Raw genomic sequence first — 27,789 nt, 5'->3', positions numbered from 1 at the left:
GCTTGTGAACATCATAAAATAAGCTCCTACTCACACGAGGTCAACAATTTGCCTTCTCCACTGGCTGTTAGTCACAGCCCCTTGGTGTTAGAGCTTACAATTTGCTAGGCAGTGGCCATGCTGGGGTATATTTAACTGAAAAATGTGAAACCTCCAGAGACTTGTACTTGAATTGTAAAGAACAACATTTAAAAGAAGTTTCTAAATGAAACATAAGCTAAAACGTGTTGTAGCAACAAAGAGCTGATTTTCAAATGGAGGACAGCTCAGTGCTCTTGGGAGTTGGGGTAGGGAAGAAATTCAGCTACTTCACAGTTTCACAGATTACTAAAACACAATGTTGTTAATGGAGTAGTGGGCAGAACCTTTTCTTCTTGCATCCTCTACAGCAAATTCTCTGCCTTGGAGACTTTTCCATGTACTAGAGAAAATACCTCAGGGAGCTTTTCTGAATCACAAGTTTGCTGGCTTGTAATTTTCAGGCTGAAGGAGGAGAGCTATGTTTAAATATGTGAACCTGTATTTCTCCCCTTATAGATCAGTTCAAAGTACTGCAATTTGTCCTAGTGAGGAAGACTGGAGAAAACTACACTGGTGGGAGGCTTTGTGTGTAATTATGGAAGTTGCCTTCCAGTAAATAGAGAGGTTTGGAATGGCTCAGTTTAGAATTGTACTACATTGTATATGGCTTAGCAAATATTTATGAAGAGGGTTGTTTTTAGTTTTCACATATATCTAATTCATGTCATTTAACACATATGAAACTTAAAATATTTGCACTATGTGCATTTAACTCTTAAAACCGGTTATGAGGCAACTTTAAAATCTGAAAATGCCATGATAATACTGAGAAAATGGATGATTCCAATAAAGGTAATGAATCTATGAAAATAATACCTGTTGATTTATGGAGATCTTTTAACTTACAGATTGGGGGTTATCAAAGTCTTGTTTCTGCTATGCAGATGGTGTTATTAAATAATGGATGACATAGTTTGGATCAGTCCACTAAAATCATGTAGGATAATCAAAAGGACAGGATCTCACTGGGGTTTTTTTTGGGTTTTTTTTTTTTTTTTTGGGTTTTTTTTTTTTTTGTTTTTTTTTTTTTTTTTTTTTTTTTTTGGTGAAGATCTTACATTCATTTTGGTGAAAACCTTACCACCCCAATGAAACAACTGGAAGGAGTCACAAGGAAAATTCTACCCTCAGTTACAGCAATTCTAAGGCAGAGTAACTGACTCCATCTGTTCTGGGTTTAGCACTTGGAGCAAGAGCTAAGTTATGTCAGGAGTCAGTATCAATTCCATTCATTCCAAAGAGCTTATTTTGGATTTACTTTTTTGTTGGGCCATTTGTTATTTTATTGATGCTAATGCAAGATGGCAGTGAATATGTGCTATTTTTGCATGTGATTCACCTATACACTTTTCCTGTATGCTGTTTTTAACACAATTTGTATAACTGTAGTTTTTCTTTTAAAAACACATCAAAAAAGTCACCTGTGTGCTCCAGTGCCATGCCTTTTACAAAAGTGGTTGATGTATAGTCTGACTAGCTGAAATTCTTTGCAGAATCTTGCTGACCTTCCAAGCCCTTTATCATTTACTGTGGTTTTTTTTTTTTTTTCTTTTGCTAGAAGACTCTACTCACCTCTTTTGTTTCCCCTTCCCTGAAATTTGTGCACTCTCGCAGCAGTCATCAAAACTGCAGGTATTAAGGCACGGGGTACAGAATCACAGGAATCCAATAATCTCCTGACTGTGATAGATTGTAGCTCGTGAGAATTAGTCTGAGCATTGTTTGATAGTTACAGTTTTGCACACAGTAGCTCTAAAAAACGCTCATTGCCGAGGAACTTACACCCACCCCTGCAAGCAACTAGAATTCAAATGAATGGTAATGAGAACTGTTCATGCATCAGAAGGAGAATAGAATGCAAGAAAAGTCATTTCTCTCCTGAAGCAGCCTGTCTCCTTGACTGTCAGGAGAAGGAACGTATACCTTAGGAAATCAGTCTTCTCTTGTTAATTCCAGCTGAAATGGCTCAAAAAGGTTTCTTCCAAGTGTTTTGACAGAAAGTACAGAGAAGGATAAGAGATCTATTCCTCTGATACTTCAGCTGGAACTAACACAGGAAGGCTTTTAAAAAGAATATAGTGAGGGGGCTCCATAGTCAAAATGGGAGCTTACATATTGTTATCCAAGCTAAAATAAAACTTCAACATCTGACAAATGCAAAACAAAATAAAAAGAAGGAAAATCTTGCTGGAAAACAGAAGCCTCTTAACCAGTGGAAGTAAGGACTTAGTCCTCTTGTCCAGTGCCTAGAAAAAAGGGCTCACCAAGGTTGGTGCCGACAGGTTATCTTACGAGAGGAAGTCAGGAAAGTCCCCATGCACCAAATGCAAAGCAAATAAGCATTTTAATTCAATCTGTCAAAATTAATTAGAAACAAGATTAAAAAAAGCTCCTTCCAATCAGATGAAGCATTAGCTTGTTAACGTTAATTCCCATTCTGTTGTTGTGATAAACTGTGTCATAGCTATTTGCTTTGCAGCTGATCGACTGCTCTGCAGAAAGCTGGAGTAGAAAACATCTACCTGTGGTGACAGGCTGTGGGGAGGAGGCAAGAGCTGCAGCTCCTGCTGCAGGAGCTCCCTCCCAACCTGGAGAGCAGCACACCTTGCAGGGAAGGGGGATGGCAGAGGGTGCCCAATGTGCCTTAGGAGGAACTCCTGAGAAAACACTTGTGATGCATCTGCCTTGAGCTTCTGAGCAATCAGAGCCACAGCTCCTTGCTTACAGCTGCATTCCATAGGGAGCTCCCTGTGTGCTCCTGGGGTGCATTCAGGAGGCAGCAGCTGCAGCCTGGCACAGCTCTCCCCTGTGGTTTCAGCTGGCAGTTCACTCACACCTGGAGGCACAGCAGGCATGGGAGAGTTTGGGCTCGTTTGTGTGGAGTGGACCTGTCCCTATATGCATGAAATCACATCCCAAACTCACTTTATGCCTTGTGTCAGGTCTGGTCTGACCAGTTCTGTAGGGATGCACACCCCACTATGTGCAGGGGTCTTGTGCTCTCAGACCTGCTGGGGGAAAATTTGTCCAGGAGATGTCTATTGTGATCAGACCTGTCTGATACTAGGAAAATATTTCAAGTGTTTCATTACTGAAATAGGTAGCAGATTGTTATTCTGTGCTGTACAGACAATAGATATGTTAATAGAGGAAGACTGAGAAAACAATCCAAGACATAATATTCATTTTGCAGTTGCACTATAATGGAAGGATCCAAGTACTTATGGTTAAAAAGTAGGATTTAGCTCTTCTATGTGCAAAAGTAAAACTATCACCATAAATACATGGCTATTTTGTTAAATCTGTAGCAACACAGCCTAAAGCAAAAACATAGATAAGTAGGTGTATTTATTGCTATGAAAGAAGTTAAAGAAAAAATGTAATTTTCAGCTATACTTTGTGCGCTTGGAAAAATTGTTGATTGTGCATAAAAGGAGCACAGTTGGCATTTTACCCTGTTAAGAATAAACCACAGGTCATGTGCATCATTAGCCCCTAATCTCCTTAGGTCCCTAATCATATCCCCGTGCATGCCAAGAGCAACCTGGGCTGGGGAGGGGTGTATCAAAGTGGTGGATGCCTTAGTACCCCTGTAATTTGGAAAGGCTTGTGAAGATATTTCATTTCTGCCTTATTTCCTAAAGTGACATGGTAAGTTAGTTGTCCTTGTACCATCCCTAACTCATTGAGACAGCAGTGAATTCAACCAAAAAACCCCTCATGCTGCCAGGTGAGCTACTGGCTGGCTTTTTACATAATAGCCTAGGTGTTAAAGCACTGATCTGTGAAGGGAAAGATCAGGATTTTTGTTTCCTCTTAGCCCAAGAGGGTTTGAAACCCTTGTTTCTGTTTCCTAAAAATATCCTAGCAGGCACAATAGAGATCAGCCTGTGTTGAGGCTATGCTTTCTCTCCTCAGGCCTCCTTCTGAGGCTGTACTGTTTTGTGAGAATGAGAGTTGGGCAAATGACAGTAGAAAAATATTATATTCAATATGGACTGCATATGGATGTAAATTTGTTGTATTTGAATATTATTTTAATTATTTCCTTACATTTTAAGATCCAAGGTATTACTGAATTGACAGTCATAGATAACTAAATATAATGGTGTTTTTATATTGCCTCTTTAAATTTGTGTGGCAATTTATGGAACAATCTGATCCAGAGCTGTTTTATCTGCATTTTCATGGATCGTTAACAAACAGCATTTTCTGCATCACACAAAGTGTAAGTCTCCAGTTGAACTGGGACCAAGCCCTAATGACCAATCACAATCTTTAATCACACCAGTTCCCACTGACACTTGCCAAGATACAGAATATCAATAGTAATTTAACTGTGTCATAGCAGCTGGCACGTATTTATTTCTTACTACTGAGTTTTAACTAAATGGGAATGCACCTCATATGCAGTCATTTGTGCAGCAAGTGTAACCATCTTTTAAGCATTTGAAACTTTTGGATGCCTGCAGTACATGAAAAGCACTCTATGGGTACTTGCATTATTGCATATTTCATTATAATGTAATTCTGTATTAGATATTCTATTTATGCAGAATCCAAAAATAGTTCATGCTGTGTAGCAATGCAAATTTCAGTGAATAATCCACAAAGAATTTCAAAGCCTTAACCATTTGTGACATGCACTATTCTGTATCTTTAATGAGGACTCAACCTTTGAACAGATTATACTGGTCTTTTTATGAGTAAAAACCATTTCTATGCTTTCCAATTAAAGAGCAGTCTATCACTTCTTATCTTAATGATATTGGAAATATTAGGGGTTATTGCTACTGCTCAAAATTCCTCAGACTGGTTTTAGATGTTCTATCAACAGTAGAAGTGCAAATCAGGTTTCTGCACTTGAAGGCAGTGCCCCCCTTCCCAGCTGACAGCTGACCACCAGAGAATGGGACAGCAGCAGCAGTTCATGGCCAAGGCTGTGTAGGGTAGTGCCATACCTATGGAAAACTCACTTTCCTCAAGCTTCATCTCAAGGAATCCCACTTAAACCAAGGGAGAATGAAGGGAATTTCCCAGAGCGTGGGGAAACAGCGGGTGTGAGTAGGGACGCTTTTTGTTAATCTGCAGTATCAGACTGAAGACCCTAAGCCAAAGATGTGCAGTGAAAGGTGTGCACTGCCAGCTCTGCTGTGCTGGATGAGCCCACTCTGCAGGGCTGTGCTCAGGGATGTGCTGTTGGTGTGCCAGGAGCTCAGTGGAGACCACGGGTCCTTAGTGAAACAAGCAGCAAAGTGAAACAAGGGGGGAACTTCCTCCTGAACTATTTAAGAGATGTTGCAAAGCTGGGGCTTTCTGCTTTTTAAAATAGATAGCACTGACCAGAAGTTTGCCTAATAAGGATATAATAAATAACAATTTCCTGAATCAGTTCAGAAAATCACCAGCTTGCTTTTAGCAAATTGAATAAAACATTCTGTATGAACTCCTAATGAACAAATAGCACCCCAAATCCATCAGTGCTAGGAATTTTTTAAAATTTGAACGAGATTTTACTATTCATAGCACAACTGTGTTCAGTGCATAATTACATGGAAGAACAAAATAAAAAAAAATCTGTAGAATTGTCTGCCTAAATAAGACATCCTTTGCAATACATTTAAATATGTATTTAAGAGATTAAAACCTTTTTTTCCTTTGGGCATAATAGCACAAGTTAAAAATTTTGAATAAAATAATCAGATAAAAATACTTACTCCATTCCTTCATGTATTTAAGTATGCATTTCAAGAAGCTTGTATTATAGTGTAAGATGAAAGACAGCCTTTGTCTGGGGACTTTTACATCCTCTGACAGTAGTTAAAGTGAGCTAGTCAGATGTGAAGATGTGCTGCAATACCTCATGCAAACTTGTACTCAGCCCTGTATCAGTGTATTCTATCCTCTCCACCTTTCCTTGGCATCCCCTTGAGAAGAAGAGCTCAATTAAGAACTGGTACTAAGCCTGGTTGATTCACAGTCTATCTGAATGCAGGATGATGTTCACGTTCTAGTGAATCATGTGCCTATTTCAACATCAGAAATAGAAAATGGCACTTGAGTTTCTCTGCTGCCAAAAATTGCTTCATTTTGAATTGCTGATTGCTAGTGTTCTTAAAATTAGAGGCAAAAAAGTTTCTTTTCCTCTCACATTTGCACATTTGCCTCAGCCTTACTGGTTAAGGTGTTAAAGTAGTTTAACTAAACTTGAAACTATCATAGCCAACACAAACCAAGGGGACCAATGGTGCTTTTATTTTTTAGAGCAGCCACCTAAAATGGGGAGGATGGCAATAATACAGACCAAGCTTCCAAATAAGACTTGTTTGGAGGGTCTTGTTCTCACCTACTTGAAGGCACTGGAACACAGCATTGACTTTACAAGGAATTTGCATCCATATATTAACTTTCTGTAAAAGAGTTCAATTCAACAATATTTTCTGATGGAAAATCATTAATGTGCTCTTTGCCATTCCTGGTTGATAACATTAATCATCCTGATTCCTTTAGTCTCAAAGCTTTTACCGGAATACCACAGTAATTTAACATTAATAACAGCCCCTTACTAGGAAGTATTACCAATTTCTTGCCTAGATGATGTTATATTTAGCAATATCTTGCTGTGACAATTGCTGCTGTGAAAGAAGTGCCATTTATAGATGGCATTACAGATGCAGCAGGCATTTCAATATACATTAAATGTCTGGAAACACAACAGTCACAGATACACATGCAGAAAAACACTTTAAAACCATTTGGATATACTACAAAGTAACTTTTTGCACATACAGAGGTGTAAATGAAATAATGACAGACTTGAAAGAGGGTTTTAAGTCATGCTTGATTAAATCTGTGCTATAAGCTTCCAGTACTCTTATATCATACTTGGGTCTCTTGGGTGCTATTAACTATTGTCAGCCAACAAACTATAATTTCATGCTTGAGTGGACTAATACAAGCCTGGGCTTCTGCTGCTTGGTACAGTCAGCCTTCACTTTGCTGTAATATTAAAGTGAGAAGGGGAGGGAAATAAAGAAATAAAGAATTGTCAACAGAATGATAATACTTATCAGTAAAATCAGATACTATGATGGTTTAAGCTATAATTTGTTCGGGTCAGTAAACTGAGTCCATTTACTTCACTAAGCTGTAGATCAGCTCCAAGTTTTTATTTTCATGTGACAGGTACTGTAACAGGCAGCTATGCAAGTAGAAGTAAGCTGCAGAACTGGAAGATGGTTTTTGTTTGGTTTGGGGGTTTTTGTTATGTTTTGGTTTGTTTGGTTTCTTTGGAGTGGATTTGTACTGGAAAGACTAAAGTGTATTTCCTCTATGAATAGTTTTATTAAACCCCATATGGGGTGATGTTTGTGATTTCTATCTATTTTAGGTTCTAATCATTTTAATATATTATGTGAAAGGAAGTGATATAATTGCATAAAGAGTCATGTATTTATACTGGTCCACCTAGAATCTGTGAAAAGTCTCTGTATTCAGCTGAGGTCCTTGTTATGAGACATTCAGAGAACACCACACACCAAAGGTATAATATGTCACGTGAGCCAGGATGTCACATAGAAAAGCTGGTAATTCTAAGCAATTGTCCACAATAACCTCTAGGTCAGGTTCTGCCTTTGCTGTGCAAAACTTTAAAAAAAAATCGATGAGCACTTGATGCAAAGAACAGGAAACCAGGCCCAGCATCTGTGATAGATGACAACCAGGATTTGGTGAGAGCTTCCAGAAAAGCACTTCCCTGCTCTTCAGACAATAATGACATGTTCTTCTCCACTTGTCCCATCCCCACATCTCTCAACCATTATTTTGAACATTGATTATTTTTTTACAAAATCCCATAAAGTTTCTCCCATGTGACTATTTCTTCCTTTAAAGACAAAAGCACTGCACAGTAATTTGAAGGCTCTAAAGAAATCGAGGAGTTTGGTATAATGGCTTTGTTACCAGTGAAATAAAACCTTTGGCAAAAAAAAAAAAGTTCAATTTGCTAAGAATGACTTAGTGTTTTTATTATTTTATACAACTTTAAGAGTTAAAATTAGACCATGAAAAATAATCTGATTTTTCTATAGTTTTCCCTTGTCTGTTTTCTCCCTAATTTAATTCTTTGTTTGTTCTTGTTTTAAACATGTAAACAGGCTTTCTGCAATGTACTGAATCTTAGTATCAGGATGAAAGATCTAAATAGTAAAAATTCAAGCTTTATTTCCTTTTGATTATATTTTGTGGAAACAAAATACCCGAAGTTCCCTTATTGCAGGATTGTGGTGAGGAAAGGGTGGGCTTGAAGATTTGCATTTTTTGATAAATATATCAATAAGTTATCATGAATAATCTTTGTGTGTCTCCATGCAATGTAATTGTGAAAAGGATCATATGTCAAATATTGTAAAAGCCAGGGATTTTTAATTTAATACTTTGTATTTAATTTTGCGCTCATACTTGTTATTTAAGTCATGTTTAGTAATTTTTCATTGTAAAAAGATATCTGGACATGAATGAGACTGTCAAAGAATTGAAATGAATGAAGCTTTGCAAATCAGAAAGTTTTTACTTGCTTATTCGGGGTGGACTTGTTTCAGAATTATTTATCTAGGTTTCTGTGAATGGAGGACAAAATGAGGTCACTTATTATTCTGGTTAATAATTAGCCATGTTTATTTATTAGGTTAATTTGCAGAGTTTCAACAATCCTGTGCCCTTCAAAGGGTCAGGAAATAGCACCAAATCAGCTATACTGATTATCTGTGCTGTAGAAAGAACAATGAGCTTTTCTAGATCATGTATTTGAAGATGTATTTTGGGAATAGTCCAGGCAATTGTTTCTAATGATAAAATACCTTCTGGGGACCCCCCCAGTATTGCTGAAGTTTGAGGAAGCTTCATGACAGAGTCAGCTGCTTTTGTTGTGCTCATGTTATGAGATCCACTGTAATTCATTTGCTGTGGTTTTCCTCTCAGCCTTTATGATCTGCTTTTAACACCTGCAGAGCTGATTTTTGGGCTCTCCTGGCATTTCTGTGCTATGCTGGTTTCCTTTCCTGCCAGCCCATTCTGCAGCTTCCATGGTACCTGGCTTGGCTCAAGCTGTGTTATCTCTAGTGCTGCCTTGGTTCATGTTTGGACTGAATTGTCTCTCAGATAAGATTCTTTTCTGTTTGAAAACTGTGTAGCAAAGTGAGTTTCTGGGCCAGAATTAGGACCCTAAGTGCTTTTTTGCTGTTTTCACTGAAGTGCTAAAAAGAAGAATAAATCAGAATATTGGTAATTAAGAAACTTTTAGTCCTCCAGCAGGTAAAAGTGAACACTGTGTATGTGCATGCTTTTAGGCTCTTCCTTGCCTTGTCCTTCCAAAGGTGTCTGAGGTGAGAGTGACAAGACAGCCCAGAAGGAAAATTCAGCTGGAAAGGCCACAAAATGCTGAGCTTGTCTCTGACTGCAAGTTCACCCTACAATGCACTTTTGCTTTTAGTAGGTTTCCATTTTCTCCCAGGCACAGAATAGTACTTATCTCACTCAATAGTCAGCCATTATGTCTGTTTTATCCACGTACAAAGCACAGGAGAAATAAAATGATAGGTGCCCTGATAAGGAGGATAAACTTTTGAAGTCTACAAACAGTTCCTTTTGGCTGATGGATTTCAGGCAAGTGCAAAGGACATAAACAGCTTTTGCTGCTGCTTTTTTTTTTTTTTTTTTCCAACCTAACTGAAAGACATGAATTTGAATGATGGATAACTGTGGTTTAAGCAGAAACACTTTTAGGAGTTACTTTACAGAGAACTGTCTCACTCTGTCCCAGACACCTGCTTCTATTCAGTGTAACTTAGTTCCTCAGATTAAAAAAGAGATCTGCAGAGAAGGAGAAAGCTCTCCTCCCTCTGCTTTCCAGGTATCAATGTGCAGCCTTGGTGCTCTGGTCATGTTGGTCTTGGAAAGCCACATGTGCAGTGCCATCCTCACCCCTTTGCCACAAAACCACGATTAGACTTTGCGGCAGGTGGGTCCAAAGCCAGCCTTTCACTTTAACACTTATAAAGTATTTAAAGAAACTTACCATGCATTAGATGTCTCTGTCCCTCTTCCTTCCCTTCTTGCTTTCTTCTATTTTATCTTGCATATATTTTCTTATTATGCAGTAACTATTCTTTTCTCAATTAAAGTTTCGGTTTGTACTATCAAAGTCCCACCACACAATGTGGGCTTCTTCTTATGAAGATGGTGAACATTTCTATCCAGGAATATCTTGGTATATACATTGTACTCTCCTTTTCTCATCTTCAATTTCCATCATTTTTGTGTTTTAGTGCAGCAATTCCAAGTCCTTCCTTCTCACTATAGAGCATGAGAAGCTGGGAGAAAATTGTAGTTAACTTCCTGATGGATGCTGCAGAACAGCCAGCAGGAGCAAGAATGGCCCCACATGAGGAAGAAAGAATTAGATGGATTCAGGGAGAGAATGAATCCTTAGTGGATGAAGAGACTTGTATAAAATTACATGAAGCCAGAAATTATTGCAGAGTTTAATCTAGAGTAGCTGGAAAACCAGGTGATGGTTGCTTGCAAGATGCTTCTATTACAATAATTTCCCTTCATTTTTAGAATTGTAACTGGGATTCCAGGCCTGTGTAGAGGAGGAATCCCAGCTCTAGTTGGGTACACAGAATCTCAGGACTATGCAGGCAGAAGGAGGATATTTGCTAAAGTAAGTGAGAGGCTGGGACTGAGCAGATTTAAGAGCAATTGCTCTTAGCTGGGAGCAAAGTTAGAACTTTTTTGGGGATGTTGTGGAAGGGGAAAATTTTGCTTGCTGTTTTACTGAGCTCTGCCCATATACACACAGAATCATGCCCTTGCTGGATGAAATTTCCACTTACACATTCATTTTAGCTAAACTTGCCTACAACTGCTTTGAAAAAACACAGCAGTTTAAAGATGTGTATATAATGCTGGATTGTAAATCTGTGGTGTCTCTTTTTCCTGATAAACTCTTGACAAACCTTTGTTTATTCCCCTGCTTTCCCACTAGCCTTCAGTAGGATATTATGGCTTCAAATGATGTAATGCACTGTAGGCTGTAAAAACAAGACTCACTGGAATTACCCCTGTCAGATGGAAGTATTTTATTTTGCATTTTTCTTATTTAAATTTTTGAGACAGAAATTCAAGAAGATAACTCTATGTTAAACTAAAATTATTTGTTCTTCATTTTTATTATTTCAATGTTAGCATTTCTTGGCCTAGATTTTAGAGAATGATATCTCTTACCTAGGTGTCAATATCTGATTTAAAGAAACTTTTGCTGAAGGAAGACAATCCTCACTGAACCCATTTGGCTCCGGGTCCAGCTCCTGATGTTTCTTTCAGAATAAAAATAAAATGTGATTCTCAAACAGAATTGCAGGGATTTTTTTGCATAGTTCTACCCCAGCATGGCATGTTGCCATTGCCCAAGATCACTGAACTAATTGGAAATCATTCATAACGACAGCAAGGAACAGAACAACTTTTTGATTTCCTTTGTGATATTTCCTCCCTCTTGCTTTCCTCCTGTGAAATAAATAGGCATAAGAGATATTATTGCCAGAGGAGTGGGTAGATTTGTGTTAATGCCTAAGAGCAAATGTCAAACTATAGAAATGTCAGAGGCTTGTATGCTTTCGAAGTATGTGAACAGATAGGTTATTAGTTTGGTGTATATTTTCTTTGAAAACTTTATCATAATCCTTTCTGTAATCTTGTACTGGGAACAAGTACTATGCTACATGACAATTTCTTCTTCTAAATTTAGCAACATGGCTTTATAACATTAGGCAGGGAAAGGCAAAAGAAAGTTTGGGTGGGTAATTTTTCTCTCCTTGAAAAGAATGTCTTTCAGAAATAGTCATAGCAAAGAAAAGCTCAGAGCTGTGAGTCACAGCATTAGTGGGTTGAACTATCATTCCATGCAGGAATATGGGCATACATTTTCAGGATTAGTGAAATGTAGATGTATTATTTGTAATAAATATATATTTTAGAGTAATGGCACAGCTATAATCTGTGAACATCTGAGTTCTAAAGAAAGATTATGGCTTGACTGCTAGTGAGACTGACATGAATAAATGTGTTCTTTTAAAAAAAGCTATTTTTTAAAATCACTTAAAATATTTTCTTGAAAAGCAAAGGACATAGAAACCAGAATTACTAGAATAAAGGATCAATCACCCATATTCAAGATCTCTACCATACAGATAATCTCTGAGAAGTGGTACTTCTAATGCCTTCTACAGACTTACCATTTTACATGTACTGCTGTTGACTTTTTAATATTGATTTCTCTTTCCCTCTTCTGCCTCTGTCCCTTGTTTTCTAGCTCTGCCCTTGCTCTCCTTTATGTCTTTAATTCATACTTCTGTCCTGCTTCTGCCTTCCACAATTTTTGCTTGTTCTTATTTAATTTTTTTATCTTCAGAGGAAAAATTCCCCCTTCCCCTTCCCCTCTTTGTCTGTTCCTTTGACTTATAGTTTCTAGGATATACCACCACCACAGGCTATTTCTTCTGAAATAGGGGTGGTTAAAAACAGTCATGTTGGTACTCAGCATTAACATTTAAACATATTTTCTCACTCCATATAACATTTACCTACTAATTCTTCAAGAATTATCCAAGGGAAAGATTTTAATGCCAAGTGCTTTTTGGCCTTTAAAATTGCTCGAGTAGATGAATTAAGGGAAAACATCCATTTTTAACCAAAAAGATGTTTTTCCCTCAAAAGTCTCTTTGAAGGATAACTTCAGTTGAACTCTCCAAGGAAGCTGTATTCCCAAAGAATTACATTTTATCAGCTGAAATATTTCATTCTAGTTTGCTGCAGCTGGTATCAGGAAAAACACATGCAGCCTGAGCATTAATTTCTGCTCAGTAGTGCAGGGTGTCTGGCCAATAGATGTGCTAATGGATAATGGAGACAGCATTGGCAGGGCTTTGCCTGATCAGCTCCTGAGCCAGGATGCACAGAAATCAGCAGGTGGGCTTCTCTTATATTCACTGTGCATCTCTGTTAAAGGCTTAGGGTGGGATTGTTACTGTGGGATCTCACTGGCAGCTGTGCAGAGTCAGTTTAAAATTACAATAAATTAGAATGGTAGCGTTTACAATTTTTGCACAGGCATTAGAGTCAGACTGTATGTTCTGCTTTGGCTTAGGGAGGATGTTCTTTTATCACTTAAAATATTTTCTTGAAATGCAAAAGACATGGAAATCAGACTTCCTGGAATAAAGCATCAGACACTTGTATTCAAGGTCTCTACTCCACATGCCTCAGTAGGAATGTGCATAAAAGCACAAAGCTCAAGAATCCAGGGATCAGGAAGCATGAGCTTCAGGAAAGTCCTGGGAGTTTTCATAATGGATACCCCCTTTCTGTGTTTTATTGTAGGTGTAGGTAAAGCAGTGTTGTCTTATTTTTTTTTCTTAGGTAGCTTTCTGAGTATATGGTCATGCAGCAGGCATTTGGCTGCTTCTGGCTCCAATCTCCTGGTTTTCCCAAACACAGAATCTACCCTATCTAAATAATGATTGGATTAGTTTTATCAAGGAATTTAAGAAATTTAATTAATTTAAATGTATTGTCTATATACTATTGCTCAGAGCTCCTTAACTTGTTCCCTCTCACCATAGCCTCAGTCATGGTTGGACCTTCTGATGCCTTGGAATTCAAAATTTCTACTCCTTAGGAAGACATTAAAATAGATTACACTTCTGTTTTGGTCTTTAAAAGTATAATAATTTTTGATTATTGAATGTTTTGAAGGCAAATTGTAGCACAACTCTCATTCAAGGCCCATAACAGAAAAGGATACCTGTGGTCAAAGCCATACCATATTCTGAACAGCCACGCACTCTCAGCTTTGGTTGTATTTTTATCCAAGCTAGATGCACTCTGCAAAATAAATAAATGAATGAATGAAGCGAGGAGCATTTTTATAAAATAAATAAAACATGGAGTTCCGATATTAATAATACATGTCAGACCAAATTACAATTAACTGCACTTTTTTAATTTAAAAAGCTTTGTTGTCACACAAATGTCATCCCTGCGAATGAGTTCAGGAGAAAATTGGCTCATACAGCACATTTCTCATTGCTGCACTCATTGGAAGGATGTAGCACTTACTTCTATAAATGATTCCATTTTTTTTTAAGCAGTTGAGAAGTGCTGCACTCTGAGATCAATAAAATTATATTTTGATTTAACTGCTGTTGTGGGATTGAGTTTACCCCTACAAGATCAGAGGCTGTTTGTGTATGTCTAAACAAATGCCTTTCCCAAAGGGATTGAGATATTCTAATAACTAGGAAAGTCCTTTCTATGCTTCTTTCCAAGGGGAGGGAAACATGAATAAAATTGACAAGATTCAAAATACCCTTTCCATTCTGCAAGCTAATTCTGTGACATGCTGCACAGGTAGAGAGGTGGACTGTCCTTTTCCTTTCCACCACCCTGAGGTGAAAGTTCTTCATTATTCCATATTTTGGAATAATAAATTAGGAACAGTTATCTGTACAAAGGCAGCCAGTTAGGTCATACTCTAGGTATCACATCAGTACTAGTGGAAGAATTACTAGCAGGATGAAATTAGGAATGGGATGGCCAGTTCTCTAAGGATACTCAGCTGTTGTCTTGTCTTTGGTTTTTATTAAGTTAGGTTAGTTTAAATGAGAGTACTTCTTCTTACGCAGTTTTAAACCAATGAATCTGTTAATTTTCATGTTTCAATCTAATAATATATTAAAATATAGTAACTTATTATAGACTAATATTAATGTAAATTGGCTGATGATAATGTCAATGGTCTGATCATCAAAAGAGTAAGTTCTAGCTCCAAGGCAACCTGTTCATGGGAACTTTGGAACAATGGGAACATTGATGTCATTGAGTTTTGAATAAGATTAGACAGAATCCATGCTATAGCTGTAATGATTTTGCTAATGCACCAAATAAAACAAATATTATTCTTGGGATCTGTTTCCTTGTTAACTGCATTGAGTATTTTAGCAACTCTTCCCAGTAATGGTGGGAAGAGGATGGCACTAATCCCTAACTGAGCAGCAGAACACTCTTCCAAGTTCTAAACATCTAACAGTGCATTTTGGCAAGAAAAAGATTGGGAAAGGGGTTGAAAGATTAAAGCAGGAAGTGGGATTATAGGTAAAATCTGTGTTAGGTCAGAACAACAGCAACACTGAATAAAGGAGAGGGAAGGACTTGAGAGCACAGGGGAGATGAGGAAGAGAAGGACAGGCATGGAATTAAACAATGTGGTGTGGGCTGCTCATGTGTGGTGCAGAGGATAGCTTGTTAACAGCACAGTGAGCTCTGTAAATGGCCTGTGTTCTTTGTTTGAATAGGAATGTTGTTGGTTAATTCCTCTTTCCAAATTTATTGCACCTCTAGCTTCCTCTAAAGGAAAAGGTTTCCTCATTTGGGAACATGAATTGTTCCTGTATGAAAGCAGTGGAGGAAGATGTCTACACAAGGTTTTCTGGTCCTGACCTGGGCCTTCTTTTATTTCTAGTTTGACATGTGTTGCACCCTGCTCCTTTTGCATATAAAATCTGTATTGTGTTATCAGCTTTTGTGGGAATCTGGGTGGTTATCAGGGGTGCAGCCCCTGCAGAAACAGTACAAGGGATAACAGGAGAGGTTGGTGTGGATGTTTCAGGGCTCTTGCAGATCCTTGGGTTCCATGATTTTAAAAAGTAACTTTTCACTTTCTCTGCAGTTCAGAGAGGTAAATGCAAGGGAGACAGTGTTCTCTCTCTTCCACCCATTTTCTCTCTGGGAAGGGAAAATGCCAAAGTTTCTCACATCTCTTCTTCCATATGGGAATTGCCCATATGGAGATTACTCTCATTAGTCCTTGCAATAAATTCACCAGCCAGCTGGCAGATGAAACTGATGAGAACAGTGTAACTAAGATGTAGGGACAGTTAAATAAACTATGCAGACTAGTTTGACAGAGAGGATATTGATAAGCATTTTGCAGGCTATTTAGTTTTTATCTGAGGTCAACAGCTCATCTACATATTTTCTTAATTGCTTGTAGAAAATATATTCTTACCCTCTCCCAACAAGTTAACATAGCAGAATTTGAGATACATAAGCCATCTGAATGAAATTTGCTATTGACTGTCTTTTAAAATAAGAATTCAGTTAAATAGCTCACTGTCATAAAGGTTTTGCCTTTTTAAAATAGTCCAATTTTATAACTCTGCTTTGTGTTATGTGTCCTGCATTGTGCTTTTCAGATTGGCTTTTGGTGTTTATACACTGAATGAACACAATATGCAGCAAAAGGGTTTGTTTTTACATACTATTTCCTATACAATAATATATATTATTTTAGTATGTATTCTGTAATTTCTTTCAGAACTAAGTTATGACAGTCCATTAATAAGTAAATGGATATGAATATGAGGCTATTTTATTTTGTTTATCCTTATGATGTGATAATGGTTTAATGATAAATTCTGTGGTAAGACAGAATTGAAATGGATCATGGTATGGTGAAGTGCAGATGTTAATTATACATGAAGAGGCTCCCCACCTTTTCTAGGGAAGAAGTTCAGGGTTCCAGGTTTTACAATCTGAACTGGAATTTGCTTCCAGCTGGCTGCCAAAATTGTTGTTTCAGTTAGCCCAAAATAGAACATAATCAGAAGTTTAGAAATAATTGTGTACATAGAACTATCAAATAAATCTCTTCACAGAAAATTGAATTTTTGGGAGGCAAAGGAGGGAAAGAAGGGAGATAAAGATGAAGAGGTAAGGAAGTAAAAGGGTTTTGCAGTCATATAGCTGGTATTGCATCGTACATAGTAGCCATGAGGTGGAAGGCCTTTAAGGCTCACTCTGTCCCTAAAAATAAATGTAGGTATGGTTACAAACACAGATTGGGAGGTTCCCAGAGCAAGGCACCCATGTCCTGGCAGCTAAAGTGGCCACAGAAGAGCTAAATTCAAATCTCAGTAGCAGACTTGTAGCTTTCCCATTCTGGCTGAGTACTCTGACCAGGGAGAAGCCTAGAGGTTCCTTTCCCATTAATTTTTGCTCTCTTTTAGACATCTTATTCTTGAAGACATTTCCTTCTTATTTCTGGTACAGTCTCCCCTGAAGCTTCAATTAACAGCATGAGAGTGGGGATGTGGTTTAAAGTTCACCTGGGCAAAAGCTTTAACTGGCAGAGGGAGGGACTGGCATGTGACAGGTTATTTGTGCAGGGACAGATGTGTAGGAAAATCAACTGCCTTCACTGCAAAAACACAGGAAGAAAATAAGCAATGAAAGGTAAACTAAATAAAAATATCATTTTGGAAATGAAGGGAAAGAAAAGAGGAAACATGGGAACAAGAGGAATGAGAGAGAGAGAGATGAGATGAAGGAGAAAATTAGAAGAAACAACCTGACTTGAATAACTATGACAGGTACTGAGTTAAAACAGTGAGTGCTACAGAGAATGCAGCAAAGGTCTGAATTAGAAAAGATTGGGATGTCAAATACAAAAAAAAAAAAAAGTCAGACAAATGAAAATAAAATGCCATGGGAGGGGAGAAGAATAAGCAGAACAGCAAAACTATTTTCCAAGGTATAATATACTACTATAAAGAATGTTGAACTGGACATGATAGGGCATGAAAAGTGTTATATTTATTTACACCTTCTGTGTTGTATCGTTCTGCTTTGTCAGGAATAGTTAGGTGTTAATTCACAGAGCACAGCTGGGACACTGGATGTGTTACTGTTGTAAATAAAAATTACTATTTTCAGTAAAAGAATGAGAAAATTAGATGCCTAGAGGTTTCTGAAGAAATCAGTTTTTTGCAAAACATGCATTCAGTCAATTTTATGCTGCATTCTGCATTCTCGGATCTTTGATAATTTATGAGTGCTGAAAAGCAGAAAATTTCTGCAATTCTGTATCTCAATACTCCAATTAAGAACAGACTATGGTTCTGTGTCCTGCTCTTGTTCAGAATTCAGACAGAGACATTCCAGGAGTTCCTACCAAGATGCTTAGGAAAGTGAATTTAACATGAGTCTCCTCAGACTCAGAATAAAACAGTGCCTTGCCAAGGTGCAATGAAGGATTATGCTAAACCTTTGAATAGTGACTGGGCTGTAAAATGAAGATGTGATCAGTGTGAATAATACTGGCTTTTATTCTTTTAAAAGAAACATTAGGGTAATTAGGCACCTGAATTCTACTTGCTACAATGAAAATTGAAATCCAACTTCTGTGCCTTCAGATATGTGTAGATGTGTCAAGGTTAGGCATACTCAGTACATAAGATATATTAAAGTTTGGCCTAATGATATCTCTAATGTATTTTCAAACGAATAATGGATCTTGTATCTTCCTCAGCTTATTTTCTACATTTATGTTATTGTTGGATGATTTAAATTTCAGTTCCAGTTGTGTTGTCTCAAAGGGTGCATGGGACAGTATCACCAGCATTAGGCACTTGTTGGCTTTTTTTTTGGCAACTTGTCAGCTGTACTGTGGCTTCTAGTCCCACTGCTGTTCCACTCACCATGCTGAGCCTCAGGTCATGTCTCTGCATTGAATGCAGATTTCTGCTGCTGCAGGCAGTGCTGCACTTGAAACTGCACCATACATATATGACAAAAAATGGAAGGGCAGAGATGAACAGCTGCAGCTTTTTCAGGAGCCCCCTTTAGAGGTTTCAAGTTCACAATGTACTTAGGCTTCCATGAGAAAAATAACTGAAAAATATTTTCATACACCTGACCTACTAGAATTGAACATCACACAATTTCATTTTTAATTCTTTTAATTCTAAACATTGTTCTGAGATGTCTCATTTCCACAGATGCAGCCATGATCTGCCAAACACTGAACACTTTTAAATTCAGCATGTATGTCCAAAAGCCTGACATACCTGGCTCGCAGCTTTAGCTTTCAGGTCTTCATCTGGATCTACACCAACTCTGTAAAAAAAAACCAAACCTGAGCACATATGGTCATGATCTGATGTATATTAGATAGCTCTGAGTGTAAAAATGTTTCTTGTGTCACTCATTTCCTACTTGGTGAGAAATGAGGAGAAGAGATGGAAAAACATTAGCATCACTTTTTGAATAAAGGAACTTCTGAAGTTTTCTAAAAACTTAAGATGCCTTGTAACTGCCACTCCTAGCACCTGAGACTAGATCTTTATCCTGGCTCTGATCCATCTCTGGGGAGAGACAATCAAGCTGTTAACCTGTGTTAGGAAATCCCTAATTGCTGACAGAAGAGCAGAGCTGAGCTACTGCAGTTGGTAGTGGAGGATTACAGAACTCCAGTGAATTTTGACTGTGCTGCATTTTGGATCTCTTGAAACACTTGGAAAAGGCTTTACTTGGCACATCAGGTGCAGGGAAGCAACCCAGAAGGGAGAGGAGACTGCAGTGAGTGATGTGCAAGATGATGATAACCTTGGGTGGCATTTCCCCATCCCATATGGATGGGAAAAAATAAAATTTGTTGTTTAAAGGGGCATGGTGGAAGAATTGAAATCTTTTGATTAGGGCTGATACTGAGAGCTGAGGAGAAATACAATTGAAAAATGTTTTAAGTTGAACAACAGAGGCTTGTGCTGATGAAAGTATGGAAAGCAGTGAGGGATGACAAATAATACACCTTATTATCACCCAAATGTGAAGCACACAGGTAAGGTGACCAACAGCCCCCATACACCTCACAAGCTCCCACATAGCAGCAGGTCCAGTAAGCTAAACCAGAATTTACTGGTGCAAAGAAAATGTAGTCTTTCACTGGATATTAATTTAAGGACACTTTACTGGTTTTCTTGTAGGCTTCATTCTTGAGAAGAGTTTTGCTTTTGGTAATAGCATATCACATTATATTTTAAAATAGTATTTAATATTAATAATTACATGCCTCAACATTCTTGCCTGTGAATGTTATGAATGCACTCATTGAATTGGAGACACTGATAGGAAATATATGAAAAGTAGATGCTTTTTATATGTAAATACTGAATGGACCAAAAAAATAAAGGCATTTCTTGCTATCATAGCTCTAGAACTTCAACAAACCTGGGTCCTTCAGGCATAAATATTTCTATCTTTTTATTAAAAATAACCATCCTGGTGGTGACTCAACAAAGAGACAGAATGAATAGTAGAGTCTCTTTTCTTTTCTTTTGTCCTCTTGGCCTTTAAATTGCAAAGAAAAGCTTCTGATGACACTAACCCTATTCATTAGTTGGAATAAAGCAAGTAAGATATTTCCATTTCATTAAAATGGAGACATTTACATATGAAAAGGAAAAGAATCATTACCCAGAGGTTTAACCATCTCTCTGACAGTGGGTTTACCATTGCCATGTGCAGAGCAGAAGTGCCCAGGGCCTTATCTGTGCTCAGCCCTTGAAACAGTCCCAGGCTCATAACCCAGGTGAGAAGAGAAAGTGAATCTGTTTCCTGAACACAGGCACTGTTTACTAGACTGTGCTGATTTTGACATGTGTTCAGCAGCAGCAGCAGCACATTAGCTTGAGGGCTGCAGAGACCTGGAAGTGAAATCCAGAATATTTACAGGTGATAGAAAGGCAGGGCTACAGCACAGCCTGCACAACACTCTTCTTAATGAGCTAAATGTGACCTCAGGAAAGGTCAGCTCTGGGACAGAAGTGACTGAGCCTTCCTGCAGTTCTCACCTTCCTGCAGCTGAGAAACCACCACTTCTGAATGACTGTGTGTGTTGGGCTGTGATGTGTCATTAGAGACTGAGCTAAGACAACAAAATATTTCACCCAGGACTCAATAGCATATTGTAATAGCAAATGGGAAAAGGGGGAGGCCATGGGGAAGATAGGATAGTCAGAATTTCTGGCTGTGGTATTGATTCAGTAGCAGGGATATAACTAATAGCTAATTCCACTGACAACATAAATTAACTGGTATTGTAAATCCAAATTTTTTCTCCTGAGTTCTGCAGAATTTGTGGTGTGCTGAAGCTTCTCTGCATCTATAATTCCTCATCCTTATAGCTACAGAGACAGCTAGACATTTTGCTTTGTTTATTTTGCAGACAACAGATTATTATAATATGGCACAAATGAAGATTCTCACATTACATACTAACAGGAATGTTACATTTAAAGCCAGAAAAAAACAACTATAAATAAGGAAATCAGCTCAGATTTTTCACCTATGAAAAAGGAAAGAAGGCTTCTATGCCACATGAATTCACAGAGCCTGAGCTGACAGTGTTTTTTGTCTGTTCTTTGCCCTCATTTAAAATACATGGTCAGATGTAATTGCTGTTTTTCTCATGAAATAGTATCTCACTACTGGGAATTAATCTGGATACCACAATATCACCAAGTGACTTAAAGTCCTGTGGGAAAAGAAGCAAATTATTCTTTGCATTGTACGTGAGATTTCTTTCATGCATTAAAACAGCAATACATTTCTCTAATTTTATAGAATATGAACTAAGCAAACTCAGTCCAGTCAGTTCTGAAATTGTGGCTAATCATTTCATATCCAAAGATTGGCTTGGGAGCCTAATATCAGGCTCCTGGCATTGAAAATCATGATCTTCTAGAATTAACTCTGATACTCTTGGCATGAACTAGAATTCTGTTTCTAAATATTAAATATTGAAAAACAAATACCAAATTATATGAGACAGTCAAGATGACTGGAATTAATCATAGATATGCACTTCAAGTTTACAACCTTGGCTTCTTCAAAAGACCTACTAGATCTAATGGTATTGCCAGTAGAATTTGCAAGCTTAATATAGATATGAATTACTATAACTGCCTCTAAGAAACAGCCTGATAATATTTGTACAAACATCTTTCCTCTTTTAACATTCTCATGTTTTCATTCCTGTGAGAAAATCTAATGGATGCTCAGAAAAATATTTTCTTAGTATTTTTTCTCTGTTTTTGCTATCCACTTTTGTCTCTATTCTCCTGCTGTCTTTTACTTCCTGCAGCCTCTCTTCTCTCTTTCTGTCCCACATTCCCCGGAGGCTAGCTGTTCCTTGTTTGTCTTCTAAATATTGTACGCTTTTATTTCTGCTTATTTTTGCTTCTTTTTATTCTATACATTAAGCATTAGGTTGATTACTCTTCTATGAAGACAAATGCAAAGACTTAATCAGTTCTACACTGCAGTGAAGTTTACTTTATGTATTTAGATAGTCTTCAGTAATATCTTGGGTCCAAAGGCCCTAAATAGGAAAGAAATCAAAACCTTGACAGCTTCTCTGTGTTGTGCTTTTTAGGTGTTTTTGGGTGGGGGATTGGGGTGTGGTAGGGTATGTGCTGTGTTGGTTTTTTGTTTTTAAATAAGGACTGGTTCAAAACCTGGATTCAGAGAAGGCTTTGAGTTTGCTGTGCTCAAAATCTGGAAGGGAAGCTTTTGACCTCAGCCAGCCTCTAGCAATCAGGCCTAAGAATTGCTGGAATTGTGCATTAATCTGCACAAGTACCCCTTGCAGTGGATGGGATTTAAATCCCTGTGTGCTATCAAGTGCATCATTTTTTTAGCAGGAGTCAGAATGCATTTGGTAATAAGGAATTTGTCACTGAATACAAAGCAGTTGAAAACATCTTTTTTTATATGGCTGGAAATGAAAATGGATCAAAAGATAAATCCCAAATTGCCAAGGGAACCAGTAAAAAGAAATACACACCCAATCCCTAGGAATACTGAGTAGTAAATCACAATTCAGGCATTGTAAACTTTTAATTCCCTCACATCACCACAAAATCAACAGTGTAGGATAAAATCTCTGCTTTCTGCAGTGAAGTCACAAAAAAGTCCTCTATAGACTCACATCTTCATGAGGATCTAGGCACACAGAGCACAACTGTTGGTGTCTATACTTACAAGTGTGATTCTCAGCCCTCCCTCACTTTAAATGCTGGGAAATCTGCAAATAGAGACATTTCTCTGGAATCTGAATTCTAATTACTGAAATGATCCTCCTGAGCCTGTGTAAGCTCTCAGTACTGGCCCAGCAGAGCATGGTTCATGCAAGTTAAATTTGCCTGCAGTCCTACCTAGTCTGGTTTGCAACTACCACAGACTCACAGGGTTAGCTGTGCCCAGCTGAGGCAGCCAGGATTGCTTTCATTTGAAACCTTGTTCTGAGAGCATGTCATTAACTCTATCCAGCTGAAGCCCCTAGAAAAATTGTTTATATCTGTATTATTTAGTGCAGCTAATGAACATTGATTTAATGAAAAAAATATCAAGCCTGGGAAAGAGAAATGTCTCCTAATCAAGAAGCAGTCTTCCCCTGATCTAAGTGTAAGGAGGTAAATGTGTGCCTAATGGAACAGGACATCAGTGAGCTGTCACATAAGGGTCAGGATCAGCCAAATGTCCTCTATATCCTTTTCTACTCCAGTGCAAGAGGTGAAAAGTCTGGCATCTCTATCCATTTCTGTCCTCATACTGTGAAATGGGGATGACACTTCCTTCACTCTATTGCTTGTCTGTTTTGTGTATTTAGCTTGTAAGTACACACCCTTTATTATGTTTGTACAAAATCTAGCACAGCTGTGATTTTGTTTAGAGCTCTAAGAGTGCTGCTGTAAGTTAATTAATATCAATATTGGCTTCTTTGCTTGTCAAAGGTTTCACTGGAAGAACTCACCTTGTCAGTGCAATCACCTCAGCCTTCCTCTGGCTCTGTCACTGTAACTAAACCAGACTTTAAGCCTCAGCTTACATCTCACAAGCTACACATCCCAGGAAGGGTTTTTTGAGTAAGTGATTTAGAACCCAGTTTTCAAAGATGGCCATTAAACAGCATTTGCAACAGGAATCTTGAATATTTTTGCATGAATAAATCTCAAGCTTGTAGCTATTCATCATTAGTATATTGCATTCAGTACAGAATTATTAACTGTGAAGACTAGACACATGAGCAAAATCCAAAAAAAGATTGTTTCATGATCTCTAATAAATCATTGTAATTTAAATTAAAAAAACCCTTCAGGATAAATAATGATTTGTCAGGACATTATTCTTGTCCTTGTGACAATAAGTGTGATGTGTATTCCTAGCAAACTGATACCTAAAATCTGCTTTTGTTTCTAGATGGCTCTATTGCTGCTACATGCTGCTTTTTTTGTGGACTGATGCTGTCAAAAACATCTGCTTTTTTATAGCACAGTATTTCATTGACATAAACCCATAGGAATTATGGCATGAGTATAGATCTTCAAAGTTCAGCTCAAGCTGATTTTGTTAATAAATGAAAACACTTCAGTTTAAGTTTAATGCAAGAGTAATCACTTGCATCTCACAGCAGAAAGAACAAATCAGTTTAATTTCATGCTGAGGAGGGTTAAAAGAAATTATCAGGTAAATGATGCTTCCTAAATGGCTATGACAGCTGTTTGTCATGTAGCTAATGCTTTCTATACACAACATGCTGAAATGGAACAAAAACTGTGATTTTAAACTTGTCAAACCATGTAAGAGGTAAAAGTGATGCAGTTTGACTTTTGAACTTGGAATTTCATATAACTGGTAAGATAATTTTTTAAAAAAATGCTAAACATTTGTTCTGTGGTCAAACTCTATGCACTGTTTTTGGTAGACATATGGAGAACTAGTTGGTTGCAGAATTCACAGTTAAATTAATACACCTGTATAAATGATGTCCAAATAAAGGTGGGGTGAAATGCATGAAGATAGTGGGTAAATGCAAATAGAAGATAAGGCTGAACAAAGAATTGTAGTACTCTGTAAGAGATCCAAAAGATCTAGATGTGACCTTAAGTATCAAAAAGGTTGTGAAATCGAGGGTAATGTCACTGCATAGAATTTTACCACTTTCCTATAGCTGTGCAACTGTGTGAAGAAAGTGCTGAAGTTTAAAAACAGATGATACCTTGCATTTAGATGATGAATTTATTTGCAGAGCAGCCAGAATGATGAACTGGATCTGTAAATAGCTGGTACCTGATCTCCATTCTGATAATCCTATTTTATCCTAATATTGGGGCACAAGCACTAAGTTAGTGTGGCACTTTGGAGTCACAAGATGCATGTGCATGGCAGAGTCAATGTCAGATGTCTTGCAGTCATGGGAGCAGGGCACTCCAGCATCCTGAGCTGCAGGGGCTGCATCCCTACAGTGCTTCTGGCACACACAGTGGATTATCAATGTTATTGTGCTGTGTGAATATACCTGTAGAGAAATCAGGCCTCTTGCTTAACAACATGAACCTAAGTTGAGTCAAATTAACATAATTTAACTTCTGTAGAGTTTTTAGAAATCATAATTTGTAGTAGTATCAATGCACATGAATAGAATTGGGAAAAAGTCTGCATGAAAGTTGGAAGCAACCAAAATAACAAACTTCTGGTGTCGGTGTCAGAACTGGGATGAGTTTTTAGGTTTAAAGAAAGATTATTGTAGTAGATTCTATGACAAAATAAAAGGTGTTATTGTTTATTATGACACTCAGGCTTGTTACATCAAAGACCACCAAATCTATCTGGACGGGAAGTGCAAGTTGCATGTTTATGTCCACAGACACAGTAATTACACAAATTACATTGAATGCCATGTCAAATTGGGGAAAAAAAAAGCAGCTACTGACTGTACCAAACCCACTCTGCCCCCACTGCTTTTTGAGCAGGCTCTGAGTTGCAGTGAGTGAGGGGAGGTTCCCCAGGGCTCTGCAGACACAAGGAAAATGTCCTGGACCAGGACAAGGTCTCACAGCTCCCAGTCCATCAAAGTCACTGGGGCATTGACTTCACAGGGCCAGAGTCACACCAGCACTGCATCTTTCCAAACACGGTTTCCCTGCTATTTTTGCCAGCTTCTCAGCATTTCTGAGTTATACTGGGATGTGGTGGTCATTTTAACTTTCCATTTATGACTGTACTGGCATCCCTCATCAGCCTGGGTTTCATTAACTGGAGACTGGCACTCACTGGAATTGCTGTCATTTACTCACTGAAAGAAAGAGATCATTTTATGCAGCTCATTTATGTAAAACCTGAGATCTGCAGAACAAGGTAAGCACTTCACTGCCTGTCTTTCAAGCATTTAGAGTTTGTCTATAATCTCCCTCTTGTTTTGAAGTGCAGGAAGGGCAGGAAGTCCAGAGCAGGGTTATAGGAGGCACAGCCACAGGGAGTTAATAGGCACTGCCCCTCACAGTAACACTGCACTTACTGAGCAGGGAGGTGATTACTTGTAGGAAATCAGACACAGATTTATGGGCAACGATGGGAAAGCTTGAAAGGACTGTAATACTCCTGAATTTTTATTTTTAATCATAGCTACAGAAAAAAAAACAAACCCCAAACCCTCAGTAAGTCTAAAATTCAGGATAACTGCTACCAGAAGATTTCTAAAATGAAACTCTCATGCTAACAGTAGATAATTTGATATCAAAATGTTATAAAATTATTAAAATTTGCTTTGTTTAGATTGGAAAAAATCTATTCAGACTTGAGATGGAGACACCTCTGGAGAAAAATGTGGTTACAAGGGTCACATCACTCAGGAATACTGTGTTCCAATCAGAGAAACAAAAAAAATAATAACACATGAAAAATAATGTGACTTGAATAATTTTATAAAACTGCAGGAGAAGTTCAGATGTGAGGAGTGTGCATGGTAGTAGCTGATATATACAGGGCAATTATCACTTTCTCAGCAAGGTGTCATTTTGCAATTTAGCTTTCACCTGAGTTTTATATCTCAGATGAGAACTGGGACTCAGAATAAGAGAATCCCTAGATATCATATTATAGTATTGATGCAGCATTGACCTCAAAGCAAGGATGGGATTGGGTCCCTTTTTTGGTAGCAATGGCGTTTATGCTTTTGAGTGCCAACCCAGTTAATCCTGACAAAGGGGAGCCTTTGTTATACTGAATCACAGCAGTGTGGGAAGGTTGTCATGAGGTGGCTGTGATGCCTCCCATCCAAAATCTTTACCACTGTGGGGGAATAAAAAAAAGAGGAAGAGATACATTTTGATTTCCATTTCTCTGAGTCAAAGATTGTGTATTTTCAATAACACCTACTGGGACTGACCCCAGCCTACTTGTCTTAAGGAGCTACTGGGGACAGTGGTTGCTTTTTTTGCTTTAAGATGTTGCAAATGGAGAGGTTTAGGCACAGAGATGCATCTGTGTATCATCTTTTCAATAAGAGGCAGTGAAGAAAACACAATATTGATCAGCCTCCCTGTGCTTTAAGAATTTCATTATGATAACCATGCCTCTCCCCATGCTGTGAGGAAGTCTACAGATCAAATGCTCTGTACACAATACTGGAAATGTATTAATAAATAAAAAAATCCTGGAACATTATTAAAAACACATTTGCAGTTAATGCAAAAAGACACAAACACACTGCATTACAAAAAGTATCAATTTTGCATATAGTAAATATCCTAACTACTACTTTTATGAACATCATGGAGATGATTGGAGCTTAAAAACAAAAAAATTAAGGAATTAGGCTGTTTTGTTGGTGTCTTACTTAGGCTACTAATAAACTTTGCCAGCTAGGAAAAGTGAGAAAAGTGGTTTTACAGAAGATCTGTTTGAGGAAAAGAAACTGCACTCAGATGCATTTGACAAAATTCTATAGATGAGATTAGTCGATGTCTG

General features: G+C 37.8%; 1 protein-coding gene and 1 long non-coding RNA gene across 2 annotated transcripts in view; one reads left to right on the top strand and one right to left on the bottom strand.

The window, feature by feature from the left end:
* LOC306806210 overlaps positions 1-24,423 on the top strand; it is a 97,994-nt gene extending 73,571 nt beyond the window's left edge. Inside the window, exons 2-3 of the long non-coding RNA XR_013775421.1 lie at positions 23,775-23,906; positions 24,241-24,423. This is a non-coding gene — a long non-coding RNA (uncharacterized lncRNA). The remainder of the gene's footprint in view (positions 1-23,774; positions 23,907-24,240) is intronic.
* Positions 1-27,789, bottom strand: part of SLC9A9 (solute carrier family 9 member A9) — a 172,197-nt gene that overhangs the window by 31,866 nt on the left and 112,542 nt on the right. Inside the window, exons 13-14 of the mRNA XM_079314715.1 lie at positions 19,047-19,095; positions 13,946-14,025 (exon numbers count right to left, since the gene is read on the bottom strand). Of these exons, the coding sequence (XP_079170841.1) occupies positions 13,946-14,025; positions 19,047-19,095 (129 nt within the window). The remainder of the gene's footprint in view (positions 1-13,945; positions 14,026-19,046; positions 19,096-27,789) is intronic.

This window comes from Erithacus rubecula, assembly GCF_903797595.1.
Source record: "Erithacus rubecula genome assembly, chromosome: 11".
In the NCBI taxonomy this organism is placed as follows: Eukaryota; Metazoa; Chordata; class Aves; order Passeriformes; family Muscicapidae; genus Erithacus; species Erithacus rubecula.
This window is presented reverse-complemented; position numbering and strand designations above follow the sequence as displayed.